This window comes from Strix uralensis, chromosome 2 (genome assembly GCF_047716275.1).
Source record: "Strix uralensis isolate ZFMK-TIS-50842 chromosome 2, bStrUra1, whole genome shotgun sequence".
Taxonomy (NCBI): domain Eukaryota; kingdom Metazoa; phylum Chordata; class Aves; order Strigiformes; family Strigidae; genus Strix; species Strix uralensis.
Window position 1 is genome coordinate 19,270,184 of NC_133973.1, and position 19,828 is coordinate 19,290,011.

A 19,828-nucleotide genomic window follows, 5' to 3' on the forward strand; every position below is an offset into this window, starting at 1 on the left:
AGAATCCAAACTTTGGTTACAAAGACCAGCAACGCCCCTGAAAGGAAAACGCCCGAAGATGAATGGCCCGCACAGGGAAGCTGTGCCGTACGCTGTGAATGGTGAGTACCATGTTAGAAGGTGCTTCTCTCTGGTGCGGAGCCACCAAAGCAAACATGCTGCTATTTAGCCAGCTCTAGGCCTGGGAACAATTCCACTGATTTACTTCGATTTCACAGAAAGTTTAGAAGTTTTAAGTATGGTGCGTGTGTATACATGTGGGTCCACTGTGGACCGTTTAATTTCAGAGCAACATCCATCTTTTAAAAAGTGATCTTCTTTAGCTGTATTTCTAGTCAGCTGTCCCCTTCCTCCCCGAAAACTTCTGTCCCCTTCCAATATCACGTTGGCATGAAAACACCCCACACCTCAGCTGTCCATTGCTAACAGCCAGAACGCCTCCTCCTCATCTAAAATTATATCCCCGCTTAATCTAAAATGACAGTAATTAGTCGCAGTGCCCATGCTGGAAGTGGAAGCCCCAGGGAAATTTGGAATGGGGACAGCGTACGTTCATTTCCCCGGGTGTACGCTGGGTTAATTTGGGGGGGATAGGTGATGGGAGCCGACATTCCCGAGCGCCTGCCAGGTCAGTGCCGGGCCGGGGCTGCGCCTCGCTCCGGCCTCGGCGCCTCAACTAGTTGCCGAGAAACGTGCCGGGGTGCCCGTCGGCTGCGAAGAGCTCCGGCAACCCCCCAGCGGCACCTGGCAACCGAAACGCGCCTTTGCCGGAGGGAGGGAGGGAGGGAAGGAAGCAGTTTCGGGAAACCGCGTGTGTCCCGTTCCACCCCCCACCCCCCGCTCCCGGCGGCGGCGCCCCCCGCCCGAGCCCCGCCCGCCCGGACAGCCGCGGGGGCGGCCTGGCGAGGCGGCCCCCCCAGCCGCCGCGGGAGCCGGCAGCGGGGGAGGAGCGGAGAAGAAGCGGAGAAGAAGCCACACGGCGCGGCCGCTCGCCGCAAGCCCGGCCGGCTCTGCGGGGAGGCGGCTGCCGGGGCGGGCTGCGGGCGCGCCGGGCGGGGCCGCCCCCCAGGCCTCTCCCGCCGCCCCCCGGGCCTCTCCCGCCGGCCCCCCGGCATGGTCGCGCCCGCCCGCCCGGGCCAGCGGGAAGATGGATGGGCACGTCCTGGGCTGGATCGTCCTCCTGTGGCTGGCAGGTAGGGCCGCGGCCGGGGGCGCGGGCGGCCCCGACGTGCCCGTGCCGTGCCCGGCGGGCTCTACGTCTTTAGGGCGAAAACGGGAGGTTTGGGGAAATGCCCTGGCAGGCTGCGGGAGGGCAGCTGCGGAAGGAGCCGGCGTGCGGCGGCGTGGGCTGGGATGGGGGGTCTTTTCGGGGGCGTCCCGCGGTGTAGTTTGCGGAGACTTCGCGGCAAGGGCTGGTGCTGTTGGGGACGGGGGGAGGCGGCCGGCGCCTCCCGCCTGCCCAGGGGGGCCGTGGGGGAAGGTTCGAGGGGCCCCCGGCGCTTCTCTCAGCGGGGGGCGGGGGGGGGCGCTTGAGCCACCGTTTGCCGCGGGGCGGGGAGAGGAGGTGGTGGCGGGGAAGGTGGGAGCCGGCCCGGGGAGGCAGCAGGAGCGCGGGAGGCGGGCCGGGGTGGCCTTGGCCGCGGTGCAGGGGGGGATGGCGACAACCCTCGGCTCCCCCCACCCGCCCACGCCGGACCGGGAACAATTGGAGGAACTTCTTTCCCGGTGCACTGGCCGCACACGCCGTCTAACAGAGGTGTGAGAGGAGGGGGCTGCTCTGCCTCTGCCCCGGCTTCCAGGGGGGCAGGGTCCGGCCTTCCCGGAGGTGGTGCAGCTGTGCCCAGGCCTTTGTGAGCAATGCAGGACGGGGACTGCCTCCCCCAGCGCGGCTCGCCGCCCGGCCGGCTCGCAAAGAGGTCGGGCAAGCCCTCCCTAAGCAAGGGGGAGGGGAGCCGGAGAGGACAGCGGAGAGAGCTCAGCGATGGGGAAAGGGCAGGGGGAACAAGCTGAAAAGGGGCTGGCTCTGAGAGCTGGACAGCGAGGAAAGGAGAGGCTAGGGATTCCAGCGAAATGAGAGCGGCAGGGCAGCCGGGAATCAGGGAGAAAGAGGGAGCCCTGTCAGGTCAGCGGCAGGATCTGCCTCCTCGGAGCCGGTGCAGCACCCAGGCACAGGCAGGAGCAGGAGGCTTTAAGAAAAGCGGCGGCGGGCTGACTTAGCCAGGCAGGCTGGTTACAGGCTGAAAGAAGAAACCGACACACTTGGGTTAAGTGGCATATATTTCCCATCGCCACCAATGTATCCCACAAAAAAGACCTCAGGCTCTTCTCTCTTCCTATTCAGATTTAGGATTCACAAGCAGTAAATTTGGCTTTTAGTCATAACACCTCTCTCCCACCATCCACCCACCCACCCTCCCCTTTCCTTGCTTTTTCACTCTGAGTCATCTTCAACACCGGTGCCTGCCTACTGCTCCCTTCCAGGGTTTCACGGCCTCATCTGGGGCTTCGGCAGCTTCCAGCTCATCCTCCCTCTTTGCTTCTCTCCCTCCTTCCCTCCCTGCCATTTGGCTGCTTCTGAACATATCCCGCTTCACTGAGTTGGTCTGGAGTGCCAGCGCACCCACAACTACCACTCCTTTCCTACTAGCCATAGTAGTATGCTGATAAATAGCATGCAGGGACTGCTAAAGGAGTACAGGGTGTAGATAAACATGACATTACATTCCTCCCTCTTTTTAAAGAGCTTCTTTATCTGGACATGTCTGGCTAGATCAGGACTTTTCCATCAAGCTGAAAAGCTGGGCTGTTGACACCTTTCTCCCTCCATTAAGGGTGGTTCATGATTACTGGCAGCCACCGCAGTTTGGAGCGTGCAAGGTCTGCAGAGAGAGAGGTACCGCCGCAGTAGGAAGACCTTCCAGTCTCCTTTAGTCCTGGCTTTCGAGACAGGACTGCCTGCCGCTGGTGCTGTCAACCGCTGGCAGGCAAAGGCTTCCGGCAGGCAACAGGTTAGCCGTAGCCGTGTGCTGAGAGATGGAGGCAGCCGCTGTCAGCTTGCTCCCCTCCAGCCTCCCGGCCGCTGCCGCCCAGCGATAGAGCAGGCGCTGCTGTCCTTTTCCATGGCTGAGAGAAAGCAAATAAGCAAAGGTGTGTGAGTGAGTGTGAGCGTGTATGTGTGTGCGTGTGCACAGAAAAGGGAGAGAGGCTAGCAAACATGGATTCAAGATTTTCCTCTCCCCAGTGACTGTGCAAAGGAATGAAAGGTCTGCATCAAGGTAAGGAGCCCTAATCCAGCCAGAGTGGTACACTCCACTCTGGGAAAGAGAAGTGGGGGTTGGGAGGTGGAGGGGCCAGGGTAAGAGACAGAGTGCAAGATGGGGAGGAAGCAGGGAGACAAAAGGGAGCAAGAAAGAGAGAGAGGCTCTCACCCCCTTCTCTCCCCTCCTCCCTCCTCGAGGTGGGCTGAGAAATTTCTAATCGGCACTTACAGTTCCTTTCCTCCAAGCAATAATTCCTCTCTGTCCTTTGTTTGTCTTTAGTTTTTGGCTCTTGCATTTATCGTTTGTTTGGTTTTGTGCATTGTGACTTCTTAGTGCAGTTTCAAAAAATCCTGTGTGAGGTACAGTGGATTTGGTTAGGCTTCTCCCTGTCCTGCTCTCCCACGTGCCTAAAGCTAGTGTTTTAATAACAACAGCAAAAGGATGAAGAGCAGGTCATCCTTTATTCCTTCCTGTGAAGTGACATGGGTTAGGTTATGTGTGGGACTCTGTTCTCATTCTAGAGAAAGAAGATACAGTTTGTCAAGTATCCTTAAGCCTCTGTGTAAAGCTGGTTCTTGTAAACTACCAAGAGGAGCTTGATTCTGGAATGAATCCTCTCCTCATGTTTACCATTATTCTTATAAATGATGTAATTCCTAATGCATTTAAAACTAGTGAGAAGGGTTGCACTGGAGACTGAACTCCAGTTTTACCTACAGAACAAGCAGAGCACATTTTTTTCTGCCTCATGACTCAGGCGGAGCTTGGAAAGATTACAGTTAGAAGACTGTCCACGTTGAAATGTGATCTTCTCCCCCTGCTAAGTAATTTCTCACCAGTAATTTAGCACTCAGTACCTGTTTACTCTCCCTGTGCAGAAGAACCACTGCAATGTTATGGTATATACAAAGGCAGGTAGATTTACTACCTCTGCTTTCCCAGCCACAGTTTAGGAGGGCAGGCAGAGGGGGTGTGCTGGAGCACAGTTGTGCTTTTCTGTTTCCTGGCCAACTGAGCAGACTTCTTGGGAAGGCAGGGAAATGTGTGGACTGTTTTATCTGCCTTGATTTAAAGTATTCATCTGACTTCTTTTGATTGGCTGCACACAGCATAAGCTTAGTTTAACTGGGAAGAAATCTCACATTCTTCTTACTTTTTATTCCTGTGAGGTCACCTTGAGTGGGACTGGCACCAGTGGAAATCCCAATGCCATCCCAAGGACAGGTGTTATGGCTTCCTGTTACAAGACTTAGAGAGACTCTTCCCTTTTCCTTTGTTGAGAGCAGCCCTGAGGAGAAGGACTTGGAGGTATTAGTGGATGGAAAACTGACTATGAGCCAGCAATATGTGCTCACAGCCCAGAAAGCCAACTGTATCCTGGGCTGCATCAAGAGCAGTGTGGCCAGCAGGGCGAGGGAGGGGAATTTTCCCTCTCTACTCCTCTCTTATGAGACCCCACCTGCAGTGCTGTGTCCAGCTCTGGGGCCCCCAACACCAGAAGGACATGGAGCTGCTCGTGTGAGTCCAGAGGAGGCCACAAAGATGCTCAGGGGGCTGGAGCACCACCCCTGTGAGAACAGGCTGAGAGAGTTGGGGTTGTTCAGCCTGGAGAAGAGAAGACTTGGGGAGACCTTATAGCGGCCTTCCAGTACTTAAAGGGGGCTACAGGAAAGATGGGGAGGGACTCTTGATCAGGGAGTGTAGGGATAGGATGAGGGGTAACAGTTTTAAACTGAAAGAGGGTCGATTTAGATTAGAGATAAGGAAGAAATTCTTTCCTGTGAGGGTGGTGAGACACTGGCACAGGTTGCCCAGAGAAGCTGTGGCTGCCCCCTCCCTGGCAGTGTTCAAGGCCAGGTTGGAAGGGGCTTTGAGCAACCTGGTCTAGTGGAAGGTGTCCCTGCCTGTGGCAGGGGGGCTGGAACTAGATGGGCTTTAAGGTCTCTTCCAACCCAAACCATTCTATGATTCTATGATGCGTTCTCAGGTTTCTGGTGGTGATCAGTTACTGAGTTCTGGGAATGATTTGTGGGATGCTGCACCAAGGCTATAAACCAGGAGCTATCTGAAAATTGTCACAGCTTTCAGACAGTAATAAGACAGGGTGGATTTGATGTGGTGGCCAAAGCTGAGATAATTCACCTGAAAACATCCAGGGTGACCTTTGTGAATGTGTGAAAGGGTGGGTCATAAGAGAGTGAGATGAGCAAAGGGAAGCTGGTGAAGAGAGACCAATACCTAGAAAAGCCCATGAAATGTCCTGAGCTCTTGTGAAAGGCACTTATGTAGTCCTTGCTATTTCAGGGCTATGTACTTCCCTAAAGATGTCGGGAGTGTGGAGAGCCTAGGGGACAGCATCACAGAGAACAAGGAAGAGCGAGGAATAGTCCAGTGTCTACTGCAGTCAGTTTGCAGAGTCCGGGCTGTGTCCTACGTGGAGTGGTTTTGTATTGAGGTTCTGTGCTGTGAGTGCTGGGTGTGCAAGGCCATGCTTTTCTCCAACTGCTTTGGTTTTGCCTCTTTCCAGGTTAAGCAGTTAGGGAGCTGAAATTCTCAGTTTTGCTATGGAGCTGTAAAAAGCAGTACCATCCTTTTTCACCTCAGCTGCAGCTGACTTATTTAGGCACTGGTTTCTTGCTGGCTAAAAAAGTTGACAGTGGCCATGGAGCTAAGAACATAAGTCTGATAGGAACCAGACCAAGACATCCAATTAATTTCCCATAAACCACTCAACACAATCTGATGGTGATGGCTTTTGCTGATAGATTGCATGGATTGGATTTAGTCCAGCATGAGTAAGCAAGAATCTGTACAACACAATCTCAGTGATCCCACTGGCTCTCCATTCACCTGTTTACACATCTGTTTATCATCTCTGGCTTTCCAGTCTGGAAGCCCAGATCTTGCACTTCCTGATTCAGGCTTGATCCGCATTTGAAAGTGTGGATGGTGTGCCTGTATTCAGCAGTAGGGGAAAGAACACTTTTAATTGATGCAGAGTAGCCAAGGCACAAAAAAGAAAGCTATAGCATCCTTTTGCCCAGCAGTTTATTTTGTTTGGGGAAGTGATATAAACTACCCTGGGAGTACTGTCTCTTACCAATGAACATGTGCTTTTCTGCCAAAGCCCCTAGGTATAGTCTGGGAGTAGTTTTCCCAGGGTGCCTGGTTCAAGGGCCCAAGGACTTCCCTTATCCTGTGTGCACAACTGCCACTCCTATCAATAAAAGTGCATAAAATGGGGGGATATAATTTTTGTAGTTTCATAGCATCAGCTGTACTACCTCAGGCAAGTGATAGTTTGGACCAAATAATTGCAAAGAAAGAGATGTGATGCATGCACGGCTAGGGAGACCCATGCTGACCTGAAGAATAATGTGTGCTGCCTTCTCTTGGACTCAGATCTTACGTGCTAGAAGGATGCAGTCTGAGACCTGTTACACTGAACTACAGTATTTGGCTTTGCCATTATTTAGAGGGATTAGTGCTTCAGATCAACTTTATTCTAACTAGATGATCTTTAAGCTCCCTTCCAACCCAAACCAATCTATGATTCTATTCATAAAGGCTAACTTAAGGCTGTGTAGTGAAGCTAAATCTTCTTAGGATTCATCTAGCCTCAGGGAGGCATAGGCTCCTCCAGAGGGCAACTGAAAAGCAAGAGCCTAAGTTATCACCTCTCAATTGCCTTCCCTCCTTACTCATGGAAGGTGCTTATGAAGATCAGGCTCACAAGGCTCAAATGCGCCCTTACAAATATCCCCTCTATAATCACTTCCTGGAATTTTCTTTAATCACCACCAAAATGTATTAGTGATAGCTTGTGTGTAATGTTGATTGCATAGTTTGAATGCATAATTGGAGGATAGTTTAGGAAGAGAGTCAGAGAAAGGAGACAAATACATACTGCTAATGAGAAACAGACAAAGCCCGTACAATTATATTTCTGAAGTGTGATTATTTTTAAGCTATTTCTCTGGGAGCATACATATACACATGCACAGACACACAAAACCATGGATTCTTTTTATTTTCTGAGGGTAAGCGTATCTGGTTTTAAGATGCACTTGATTAATATTTGCGGACCTTTTTTTGCGGATTTAGGAGAACAAGAAAGAAGGAAAGCAAAATTGTCATGCAGTTATGAGACTCCCACGAGCTAGATTTTTCTTGTGAAAGTTCAAACATTGTGAAATTCACAATGAACAGGTTGCTTCTCTGGAGTACAGGAATTACATTTCCATGATGATTTTGAAATAAGGGCTAATCTTGCTCTGTCTGCATTAGTCAAAACACAGAGCACAATTGAGTTTCTTTTTAGTCCTACTTGTATGAAACTAGACAAAGAGCTATCACGGCACTGTCACTAAGCTTGTCATCTTTTTTCACATCTCTCTCTTTTTTTGCTCCTCTATACAATCAGCCCAGAGTTCTGTCCTGTGATATATCTGAGGTTTTTCTTATCTTGGCTAGTCTCTTGAAGATTTTTGAGGTCAGCAGTTTCATCTTGAGGTTGAGGAAGTCCTAAGCAGACCTCTATAATTCACGTGCATGGACATAACTGGTAGGTGTAAAGCCACTATCGGGCAGTTGAACATCCTGTTGGCCTTTTTGATGGATGTTGTTACAGCAGTGACGTACTACATGAATCGATTCCAATCATTTTTTTTGGCAGAGGAAATAACAGGTGTATAATTTCCCAGTTCAGCCATATATAATTATATATAATTTGACTTAAATAGATCTAGAGTTTCCACTGCTCCAGTCTCTCAATCTGAGGCACTGTGTTGCTCTTAAATGCTGTTTCTGAAAAGGATCCGAAAATAATACTTGAAAAGTTAATAAGGAGCTTGGGATAGGATGTAGAAGATGCCAGATAATTTACTGCACATCTCCCAAATGCTTTTGGGTAGAAAAAAAATTCCTGTGTTTTCCCAAAAGCTGCTTTTCTTTTCTTTTCTCGATACAGACATTCACATGGGGGTAGGGTGGGGAAGGTTAGTCAGACGAGAATTTGCTAAAGCTCAGCTAATCATTTATTAAAGCAGTGCCTGGCTTGCCAAACTCATTAATCTCATTAACAGGGAAGGAGGGCTATGGTGCACAGTTAGCTGAAAGCACTGTATTTACTAAGCGGTGTACTTCGTTCACAGGGGAAAGATTTAAATATTCACTGTGTCACTGTTTTATCCCTGAAGCTGAAGTAACGTGATGAGTCACTTGATCAGCTCATGTCACATGCTGGCTTTGGCCACAGACTGCGTGGGGTCAGCCATAGAGTTCCCAGATACAGGTCTGACCCAGACCCATTCATTTTTCAAGGTGTTCATTATGTCTCTTGCATTCAGGTGCAGCCCAGGGAGCACGTGTCTCTGGAGAGGAGAGAATAAGACAACGTCACCACTTGATTCACCTTGAGAAGCAAGTGGTAACATTCTCTTAGTGCCGCATGGCCCCCACATTTCTGCCCCTCTAGTCCCCAGGAACAGGAGACCTGGCAGTACCGTCCCAGCTGCCACTTCTTGAGTTACCTCTCTGCCTACACCTCGGGAGAGTGGAGGAGCTGCCTTATGCCCCTGCCTCTCCTATGGGAGCATCTTGTTGGGACTTCAGCTGTGTTTTGTGGTACTCTGGAGAACATCCATGTTTCAGTGTCTGGATTTGGGTCCAGGCACTTCTGGCAAAGCTAATGACATCTCCTCTGCAACTTCCACATGGCACAGGTGTTGTATGCATAATATAGCATTGCTGTGCAAATGCCATAGCACCCTTGTGTACTGCAAGCCTTCACATAGTAGTCTCCAGGGTCAAGTCCTGCCTAGATGTGAAACTCTTTGTTAGTATCAGTGACTGTCTTGCCTCTCTGAAATACGCCTTCCCCTAGGTTCTGTCCATACTGTGTTTTTATCCCCTGTGTGATTTATAGTTTGGACATTGATAACTTGTTGAAATGAATATTCAGCGTTGATCCAGGCTCTTCACTTTCCTTTGGTTCTGTCTCCTGATCATGAGATCTCTGCTTGCTCTTGCTTTGTAAGTCTGCAGCTGTCTCCAACTTGACCTTGTCCCTTCATGCCTGCTGCTGTCATACTGTTGATGCATTTATTGCTCTCTGTCTGCTTTAAGCTCCAGTGCTTTAGTCTATGCCTTTTTTTTTCCCCATCCTAAAGATATCTCCTGTCATTTCACTTTCTTTTGCCAACTTCTATCTCCTTTTCATCTCTAGTTTCTGGAGCGGGTGGTTTATTTTTGCTGACTCCATTTCTTCTCATCTCTATATCATTTCGTAATCTTCTGCAACCTGGTTCCAGCCCTTTGAAATTATTTTGACCTAGGCTGAGACACCTCTTCAGCTTCTTCCAGCTGAACGTGAGCTTCCTGCTTCCATGATTGTCGTCCTGCTTGTCCTTCTGCTTCTGATACTTATCCTGATACTTCATCCTTACTCTGTCTGTTTTCTTCTTTCTTGGCATTTGCCTTTCTGTCCTACTGCTTCCTGACATCAGGAAGCCTTTCTTTGTTCTCAGTCTTTCATTCCTCCCTAAGCTGTCCCTAAGTCCATCAGTCCCTCCTGATGTCGTGTAACCATCCCCTTCTTTGTTCTCTGGAATGTTTCCTTGTGTCTTGTTCTCTTCTTCACTGTGTGCTGCTCTGGACCTTGGAGTGTACGGTAACTGGGGTAGGGAACTGCCATCATCAACACCTCCCATACTGAAACTGGTTCCCTTTTCTCATCCAAACCTCCACTGTCAGGCCCTGTTGCCCCTCAGCTTCAGAGAGTGCCCCTGGTTACAAACTTCCTCTTTCTTAGATGTCCCCCTCCTTGCTCCTGGGCTGTTTCTGTGCCTCCACAGACTGGCACATCCCTGCGTGGGAAAGTGTCAGTGTGTGTTTCCAGTGCTCTCAATCATTGCTGCCTGCAGCGCAAGAGGGAGGGAAGCAATGAAGGCCATGCGGGCATGCGTGGGAGGTTTCGGCCATTCCCCTGCGGGTAGATGGAGTACCTCACTCTCCCGAGGGCTCTCTGCTGGCATTGCTCACTGACTCTCATCTTCTCCCTAAGTTACACAAGGATGTGGCAGCAGTCCCGTGCATCTTCTCTGAGGCCTTTATACATCAGCTCCGGGCTGCAGCTCTCCTGTCAGCTGGTAGATAAACATTACGTGTTGAGATCCATCTCCTCCCTGGGAATGTGAAAAACTTGAGTGTTTGGGCCATTTTTCTCTACACCTCCCACATGAAGCAATTTCTTTCAGTGCTACATGCCAGCCCTGGCAGGAGCTGTGTGATTTGGACCCACTCCTTCATGCATCTCTAGAGTTTGGCAGAGCAAGCAGCACTAACTGGGCACTGGTGCACAATGGGCTGGGCCGGGCACTGTGTGCTGCCTGACTTTCAAAGAGGAGGTGTGATGCCTCCGAAAGTGGGAGTGGGGTGACTTACTCTGCATTGGGATTGTTATGAACTCAGGATCTGGCCCCTTGGCTGACCTATTGTAGAAGTGGAGTATGGCCATCCCTAAAATAACTCTTCCTTATCTGTGAACCTGCCACAGAAGCCGTGAATTGTCACGCCGCTGTGTTAGGGTCTCCACAGAGTGTAAGGACATTTGAGCCTTCAGCCCCCTCATGCTGTATTTTTCCTTGTGGCTGTAGGCTATGAAAAAAGCAAACTTACTTCTGCTGGCGACACCCGTGCTTACATACATTGAGGAGTATTGCACCCTAGCACCTGAAACAGATGGACGTTTTAATTTTATGTACGTGGGGAGAATGATGCTATGATAAAATGCAGTAGCACTTGAAGCAATGCCAAGGCATATGACACTCATGTTTTTGTCTTTTAGCTGAGGTGGAAGGGTTGCAGGTCACTGTGCCTGAGAAGAAGAAGGTGGCCATGTTGTTTCAGCCTGCTCTGCTTCGCTGCCATTTCTCTACTTCTTCCACCCAACCAGCTGTGGTACAGTGGAGGTTTAAATCTTACTGCCAGGACCGGATGGGAGAAGCTTTGGGTATGGCGACTTCTGGTTTACAAACGATGAGCAAGAGGAACCTGGACTGGGATCCCTACCTGGACTGCGTGGACAGCAGGAGGACAGTCCGTGTCGTGGCCTCCAAACAAGGATCTGCCGTCACTATAGGGGACTTCTATAAGGAAAGAGATGTCAGCATTGTCCACGGTAACTCTCCTACCCCAGTGATGGTTGGTGGGGGTTGGATTGGACCCTTAGCAGTTTGGGATACTGGAGGTTGGCAGTAACTGTTCAGTTAACTCCCTTAGAAAAGGCTGTTGCAAGGGAGCTGTTGTGCGTCAGACATTTACGATTCAACCAACCAACCCTAGACCCAAAGGTCGTTTCCTTTGGCACTTCCCTTCATCCGACTCCATGTAGGTCTCCAACCCTGATATAGAATTCTTTCCCTTTGATGAAGTGGAAGGTCGTTATTCTTGGCTTCTGCATATTATGCTGTATATAGATTTTCCTTAGCAAAGGGGTGCCAGCAAGGTATGAGTTCAGCCTCTGCAGGCTAGGTTTTTCTTCCTTGCAAACTCTGCTGATTTTTTCCCAGTTCCAAAATACCAAAATTTTCCTACACTTCATGTTTGCTCGACTCTGGTCTTCACCAGCTTACCCTGTCATGAAGCTAAACCCACAAAGCCTTGGGCAGTGTGAAAGGAAGAGATTTCCGTGGGGTGAAGTCAGGTTGGCTGGAGATGGGGGGTGGCAGGGTCCTTAAACTTTTGGTCTGGGAGGCTGCGTGAGAAACCTTGTCCCTCAAAAGTACAAGGCTTCTGCTTGACTTGGGAGACCACTTAGCCAGAAGTGGAGGCTCCTTGGTGTAGAGAGCATGTGATCAGCCTTAGCAAGGGGAGTGTTTTCCTTTGTCTCCGTGTAACCTCTTCAGTGGGTGACTGAAGTGTTGTAGAGGAGACGCTGTCTAAGCCCTTCTTGCATGGCAGAAATACTCTTGGGACCCCAGGCCTTAGGTGATAGGAAGGACAGAGAATGACCTTAGTTAGCCCTTCTGCTCTTGGCATTTGCAGAGTGAGCTGCCTCTACAGCATTACCTGTCTTTCCACTTACAGCCAGAGAGTCCTGAGCTTGTTGTTTTTTCCTGAATGCAGTGATATTCTGGATAAGGTTAACCCCTCCTCTTAGTAAGGAAATGAAATGGATTTGGGACACGGAGACAGACCCAGTGCTTTCAACACGTCACTCTTGCTATAGGTGTCGGAGAGAAAGCCTGACTCTTCTTTTTTGCCTTTCAGATGCGGACCTTCAGATTGGGAAGTTGATGTGGGGAGACAGTGGGCTCTATTACTGCCTTATTATCACACCGGATGATGTGGAGGGCAAGAATGAAGAATCGGTGGAGCTGCTTGTGCTTGGTAAGCCCTTTTGCCAGATTGCTTTTTCAGCAGATAGCTGATGTATCTTTCCTTCTGCTCTCTTGCTCTCTATACATATCTGTGCACCATATTACTATGGGTGTAAGATCTATGTGAAACAGTCTCCTCAGTACCTTCACCATTGCCTTGCACCTTGTGCAGTCATTCACACCTAGGCAAAGTGGGTGGCAAACACTACCAAACCAGAATAGTAATGTTTACACCCACACTGCTCACACGTTATACAGGCGTAAATGACTACAGAAAGTGCAAGGCTGTGGAAAGTCAGAACCCTTGTTTTTAAGACATAAAACAATAAACTTGCAGCAAAGTGAACACTTGAGACAGAGTTGTAAAAATAGACACCCAGAGGACATGACATCGCATGCTTTTTGCAGTCTTTTGACGTACCCTTCGCCCCACTCTTCTGACCCGTGAGGATGTCAAGCACTGTGCTTATCTGCTTGAGTGTGTCACTTTGGGAGGTATTTCTGTTGCCTAATTATACTTGTCCAGTTAGAGGTGCAGTTTCACAGTCACCCTCATCAGGTCTAAGCTGGTGCAGCCACTGAAAGGACCTGTCCTCTCTGCAGTATGTATGCTTGGCCCTGTTTCTGTTAAGCTCCCTTGAGCAGTGTGGTGAGCAATATCAGTTTCTTTCCTATTTGCAGGGTTAGCTTTCAGTGATGGCTTCGAAAATCCAGCTCACTGTAAAGGCACCCATCCCAGCTAGGGGAGAAAAGCAGAGTGGAATGGGCATTTCAGGGACATTTGTTGACACTGCCTTGAGCCAGCTGTAGTACTTCACCACTAGACTGCCCCAGGAGAGTAAGATGAGTTTTTCCCAACTTACCTTAAGACCTGCTGACACAGGTGTTTGGTCAGCATGCTTGAGTGGTTCTTGGGTGTACAAGTTCTGTACAGCCTGTGAAGGAAATGTTAAAAAGCTTGGGTCTATATGTATAGGTGATATGTAGAGGTGTACAATAGAACATGTCCCTCAAGTGCCCTTGCTCTCATGGCTAAGATCAGAGTTTAACTGGCATTTATATTTGGAGCTGTAAACCAGATTGAAAGGGTGAGTGACTGTAACAGTGCCATTACCTCCCCTCCCTCCTTCAGATGTCAGCCAAGCAATGGACAAGTGGCGAATGGGTCCCTCCTGAAAACGGTGTCATACCCCTGTCTAAATCCACAGTGTGACTGTGTGTCATACGCTAGGTAATAACAGGCCCACGACTGACCTGTGTTAGTTCAGGTGAGGTTATCTCTGCCCGGTGGCAGTTGTAGCTGTTATGTAGCCTCTCCAGAGGAGCTGTCTGTGGCTGCGTGGTGATGGGCTGCTGAATTTTGTCCCTTCTTCACCTTTCTGTCCAGGATTTGGTGTCTTCCTCTTATGTGTATCTACAACTCTGCTCAGACACCAGTGATGAAACAGCACCATGGTAACAGGAAGAATCTGTTTTGCAGTGTGTACAGAAGACTATTGGGGGGAAAACAAAGAAATTCCCTCCTGAAGCTGACTTGATGATGTCCCTGGCCCGTTCGTTGTGGTTATGTTGGGAGGAGACATGTGGCTTAGGCCGTGTTACCTTGACCGCATCTGCTTTTCTGTTCACTACAGCCTGTGGGTCTGACCTTGCACTTTATGCAGCACTCTGCTAAGTTTGGCAGCAGCATGAAAGCATACTTGTCGTGGGCATACTTTGTTCTGCCTCATGCTGTTTGGCACAGCTTGTGTGTATTTCTTTTCCTGGGTAGTGTGTACGGAGGCAACATTCCAGCTTTCGGAGCAATTCCAGGTTACCTACCCATTTTCCTTCCTTCCCCTTCCCACCTTAGTCTTTTCCTTCTGCCTTTGCTGGTATTTTTTCTTCCTTTTCCTTTACTTCTCCCCATTGATGGCTAAAGGAGGAAGCAGCCAGTGGTGAAAATACCATTTCTTAATATTCTGGTGTCTTCTGGGAAATTTTTTATTCCATCCCACTGCTTGGAGGGAGACAGTGAGTACCGATGTAGGTTGAAGCGATACCACAGTCCTAGGGGACATGTTGTAAAAGGGTTTTGTTTGCTGTTTTGCTGTTTGCTGCTCTTTGGGGGGAACCCAGATTCCCTGTTACACTGGTTGGAGCAGTGGAGGAATAGTGTCTGCGAGAGACACTAAGATTCCCAAAGCATGTTGCTGTTTGCTCCTTGCTGCCAGTGGTCTTTCAAATATAATTTACAATGCTTATTTTGGGGCTGCTGCATGATTTAAGCATAGATTAGAATTTTGAATAGAGCAGAGGTTCTACCCACTCATGTTATCAGTGGGGGAAGACAGAAAAATGAGAATGGAAAAGGAAATAGGAAAATATCCCTTCTAGTGGTTTCATATTAATGTGAAGATGAAAGGTGTGTTTAGGTTTGAGAAAGGTACTTCTGGACAGGGCAGTTTAATATCACATAGAAACCTTGAAAGGTCTGAGAGGCAAAAATGGTAGATACCTGATAGCATCAATAAATTAATGGAAATTTTCTTAGCTAAAAGTGGAGGATCTTGCTCTTCTACAGTGAATTGCACCATTAAAAGTTGGTCAAAAGCTGCTTTATCACAACTTGGAGCAAAATCCAAAACCTGAGCAAATTATCATAGAATCATAGAATGGTTTGGGTTGGAAGGGACTTTAAAGACCACCTAGTTCCAACCCCCCTGCCACGGGCAGGGACACCTTCCACTAGACCAGGTTGCTCAAAGCCCCGTCCAACCTGGCCTTGAACACTGCCAGGGAGGGGGCAGCCACAGCTTCTCTGGGCAACCTGTGCCAGGATTACAGTATTCCTTTTTCCTTAGGGAAACAATCCCAGAGACTTACAGTGAAGTCTAAGTAGCCAGTCAGCCTGGGTCATGATGGGATTGCATGTTGAGTTTTGTCACCTGGACGTGTCATGTTGACACACGAAGCAGCTGGACAACTTTAGGTAGCATCAGAGCATCCCATGTGCTGTCTTCATTTCAGGCCTATTTCAGAAAAGCATATAAGCATTTATTTATATCCATTTGTGCTCAGCAAAGCTGATAGGATTTATAAAGCATACCTGATGTTAAGCATGTGCTTAAGTGCTTTGCTGAAAAGACCATTCAGTAGGTTTTGCTTAGTCAGGGACTTTACCCTCTCTAACGGAATTGGTGCAGGCAAGGTAAGAGGGATAGTAACCTCTGTGCCTCAGAAACACAGGAGGAGATTGGCTGGTAGTGAACCTTCTGTAGAGTAAGGAGAGATTTGTAATCAAAAAGTACTATTACACTTCTATTAAATATTTGTATTTTGGTGGCATTTGGAATCTCCAAACGGGTCTGGCATGCTGGAAACTGTATGAACTCTGCTTCTGCTGCAGCAGAAGCTTAGGAATTCCACAACAGGAGTCAAGTGATGCTCTCTGCACTCTAGTGTTTTATTAGAAGTGTAGAACCCTTTGCTGACATTACAGGTGGGCTAACGAATCCATTTGCAACTTTATAAATTTTTATTTTTTAGAACTAATGTGATTGAATCAAAAAGGCTGAATCATAAATTTCTAAGAAAGTCTACATTTCTACCTTAGTAGCTAGCAGCTGAATGTCCTGCTTGAAACACAGACAGTGCTATTAATCAAATTGTTATTTGTAGCCCTTGTGCACTGCGTTTTATATGAGCATGTCAGTGGGCTTCAGTAAAGTCATTCATTGCAGCCTTTGTTGAAGTGCCAGCACAGTGGATGCAGGGTGCCTGCAGTAACCTTGGAATCAGAAGTACTGGGCAGTGTCAGCGGATCCCCCATCCTAGCTTCATGTGACCCAGCTCCCATCAGGAAGCAGTCTAGCTTAATTGGAGGGGATTGCACGTAACCCAGTAAGCCTTTCCAAGAGCCAGAATTTACTAATCGGGGCAGGGTGCTGTGAAAGCAGCTATACTGCTCCCTTCCCAAGCTGGTACAGCTCTAGAGCAATGGCTGTAGGTATAGCTAGGCACAGCTGGCTACCCTGAAACATGTAGGTCTGTGCAAGCTCGGCAATGTTTGCATTACAAGATTTTACATAGCTTAGACATGCTTCACAGAACAGTGGCTTCAATTCCCAAGGATGTGTCAAGTTCCTGGAAAAAGCAGGAAAGTGATCCACTAATCCAAGTTGTTGGTTTGGTACTTTGGTTAGTGATCTGGGTGCTTTGCTAGACAGCTATCACCTGCTTTTTTTTCCCATCCAGTTCAGCAGCTAATACTACATAAATTATATATTAAGGAAATATTATTTTATAATTAATCTTTTAGAAGCTTCAGCTTCAACCTTGTTATGCTTTAAATAACAACAATTAGCACTTGAGGTTTTTGTTAGTTTCTGAAGTCAGCTAGCACTTAATGTTGGTAAACTGACACCTTTGGTAGTTTGTATTACTAGCCAGTATCGATATAGGCTAAACCCAAAATTTATCAAGTCTAACACCCATAGGTAGGAAGGAACCTAGATACATATACACACAGCATATTGCACATTAATTAATGTACAGACATGCGTTAGGTTTCAGAGAAGATAAATCTCTACTTGGATGTGTGTATATGGCGTGCAATGCTAATAAGACAGTTCTTACTCAGCAAAGTGACTCAATAGCTGGTATAAATATAGCCAGGTTTGGAGTCTCTTGTGTGCCAGGAGAGACTGTATTATAAAAGTTGATGTGGTTTCGGAGACGGAAAAGTTCTTGGCAGAATTTTCCCTTGCAAGATGATGGTTTTAGGACTTTGCTCTGTTTCGCTGAAAAACTGCCAGTAGCATCCGAGGCAGTACTTGGTCACAGCAGTTGGCAGAGATGTCAGTGCTATTGGCCATGTGTTGGGGATGAGAGGGCCAGATCTCAGCCGGGGAGGTGTCTGTAAGCAACTTCACGGTGAGGGCTCTCCGACCTTGAGCTGCGCCTTCGTGACCAAAGGCGGGTAGTGCCAGCAGGTGAAGGAAGTGACTGGCACTCGAGCCCTCCTCTTAAAAATCCAGGGAAGGCAATGATGCCAGGAAGGCCGCTGGCGTCCTTCCACCCCCAGAGTGCTTGTCCTGTCCTCGCTAGGCACTGCTGCTCTGCCCTGGACCACTGTGCTGCTGCCTTTGTAATCTGCGTCCAATCTCCCTCGTCCTAGCCCAGCCTACTCCTAGTTATTTATTTCACACCATTTAGAAGTGCTACTTGTTGCCAAGGTTTTTTACCCCTCTTTTCCTCCTTATTTGCCAGCGACAGCCACACGCTGCTCACAAAGGAGACTGGTGTGATTAAAAGACCTCCGTTACTAAGGTAGCCATGGCAACAGCCTCCTTGGAGGTCTTTGTTGCCTGCTAAAACTTTGATCTCCAAGAAGGGCTGCTGCTGTTTCTCCCTCCAGTTGAAGAGAAGGATGGGAAGAAAGAATAAAGTTTACTCCGAGCAGAGGGAGCATGGAGGAACTCACTGGAGAGCCATGCTCTCCCAATAAATCTCACAGCAGCTTCCTTGGAAAAGTATCTGATTTACAAGGGCCACACTTCCACTCCCGTTCTTTCCAGCCTCCCCTCAGGGCAGTGTCCCATGCCAGAGGCCTCTTGGTGTGGCACAGCTTGGCAAATTTTTCTGCCACTGAGGAAGAAATAGTTTCCTCTGTAGCTGCTGCCTCCCATGATCCCACTGCTGCGGGTAGTGCTGCGGAGGCAGCCCTCAACAGGGAAACCAATTCAACAGTTATCTCCATATTTACCCAATATTTATCACATTTATGCAATTGCCAGTATTTACCATGTTCCCGTATTTACCCAATTGCCATGTTCCTGACTGCACCTGCGCCTGCTTTATTCATGTCATCATTTCTTTTCAGCTGCACCACTTACCCTAATTATTTTTGTGTCTCTTCTCTGCAGACTGTCTGCTAATTGTCTGCTTGACTCCAGGTCCTCCCAGATCTGCTGCTTTTTGCTCTCTCGCTCTGTCACCCGCCTACCTCCTGTGTATTAACTCCTGTCCTCGCTCATCTCTTCTGTATCTCTGCACCTTCCGGAGCCGCTCTGCACCCCCTCAGCTTTTCCTCTCCCATTCCTCCTCCTGCACTCTGCCAGTGCAGACTGGGGGCTCGCAGGCTTCGAGGCTGGCTGGGGCCTGGGCCCTGCGGGGTGCCCGGCGAGAGGCCGCTGCGGGTGGGTAAAGCCCCGCAGCCACACGGTGGGAATAGAGACGGGAGTGTGTCCCAGATCCGTGCTGGAACGAGGACAAGTTCCTAGCTTCAACAGAGCCGCCTGGAACAACCCTGGTAAATGCGGCCATCGTCTCTTCCCTCTTTCCCCTGGGGTGTCTTGCTGGGTGAGAGCTTGCACAGAGGACAGGTAGCCCTGGCGGGTGGGGGCACAGAGCTGCGACTTGGCAGCCGTGCCCAGCAGCAGTGTCTTGGAGCGCCTGCCGTCCTCTTTCTCAGGCAGGCAGAGCCGCCATGCAGAGGTGATGTGGCCACATGGTCTCTTGGCAGGATGTTTTACAAAATTGTTTTCTCCCCACCGATTGCTATCTAGCCCCAGCCCTCCACCTTAAGGTTTCCTTAAAAACCGAGAGAAGTGAGGTGAGCTTAATGCCCATGGCAGGAGCAGCCTGGGCATAGAGAGCTGGGAGGGCACCAGCCATGGGTGCTGTGGCTGCCTCCCGGCTGGCGTTTCAGCCGTGGGTCCAAAAGGCAGCCTGGCTCACTGAAACCCTGCCCTCTGCCACAGGTTCGGGCACTGCGTGACACCCCGGGCCCCCTCCGCCGGGTACCACCTGGCTTTGGGGTGTGCCCAGGCCCGGGCCAGGCTTGCACAGGCCAGGCAGGCGAGAGTCAGCGGCGGCCCTCGCTTCCCCTGAGCCGTCCTGTCCCTGCACCCCCCGGCTGGCAGGAGCTTGTGCTCCACTTGTTGCTGGCAGCCGGAGGAGAGTCGCCTTCAATGAGGGGCAGTGGCGGGAGCCTCCCGTTGCCGTGGCAACCGTGAGGCAGCCGTGGCGGCGGGCAGCCCCCTCCTGTTGGCTTCTCCCGCAGGGGGAAGCACAGGGTGTGGAGAAGAGTTATCAGTGAATTAATTCGGCCCAGGACAGGGAGGGGGGAGAGCTGGGGTGCGCTGAAAGCTGCGGGGGGCACAGCAGTCCAGAGGCGGGCTTTGTGCTTGCTGGCTGTCAGCTGGG

At 49.6% G+C, this 19,828-nt stretch overlaps 1 protein-coding gene across 7 annotated transcripts in view; it reads left to right on the plus strand.

The window, feature by feature from the left end:
- Positions 1 to 19,828, plus strand: part of ILDR2 (immunoglobulin like domain containing receptor 2) — a 42,984-nt gene continuing 23,156 nt past the window's right edge. For 3 of the 7 annotated variants that reach the window (XM_074857350.1, XM_074857363.1, XM_074857372.1), the window contains exons 1-3: positions 1,010 to 1,193; positions 11,107 to 11,439; positions 12,531 to 12,650. In XM_074857350.1, the coding sequence (XP_074713451.1) occupies positions 1,148 to 1,193; positions 11,107 to 11,439; positions 12,531 to 12,650 (499 nt within the window). In that variant the 5' untranslated portion in view covers positions 1,010 to 1,147. Of the gene's footprint in view, positions 102 to 936; positions 1,194 to 2,956; positions 3,276 to 10,949; positions 11,020 to 11,106; positions 11,440 to 12,530; positions 12,651 to 19,828 lie in introns of those variants that run through there. The other 4 variants (XM_074857346.1, XM_074857379.1, XM_074857352.1 and 1 more) reach the window with 4 other exon arrangements.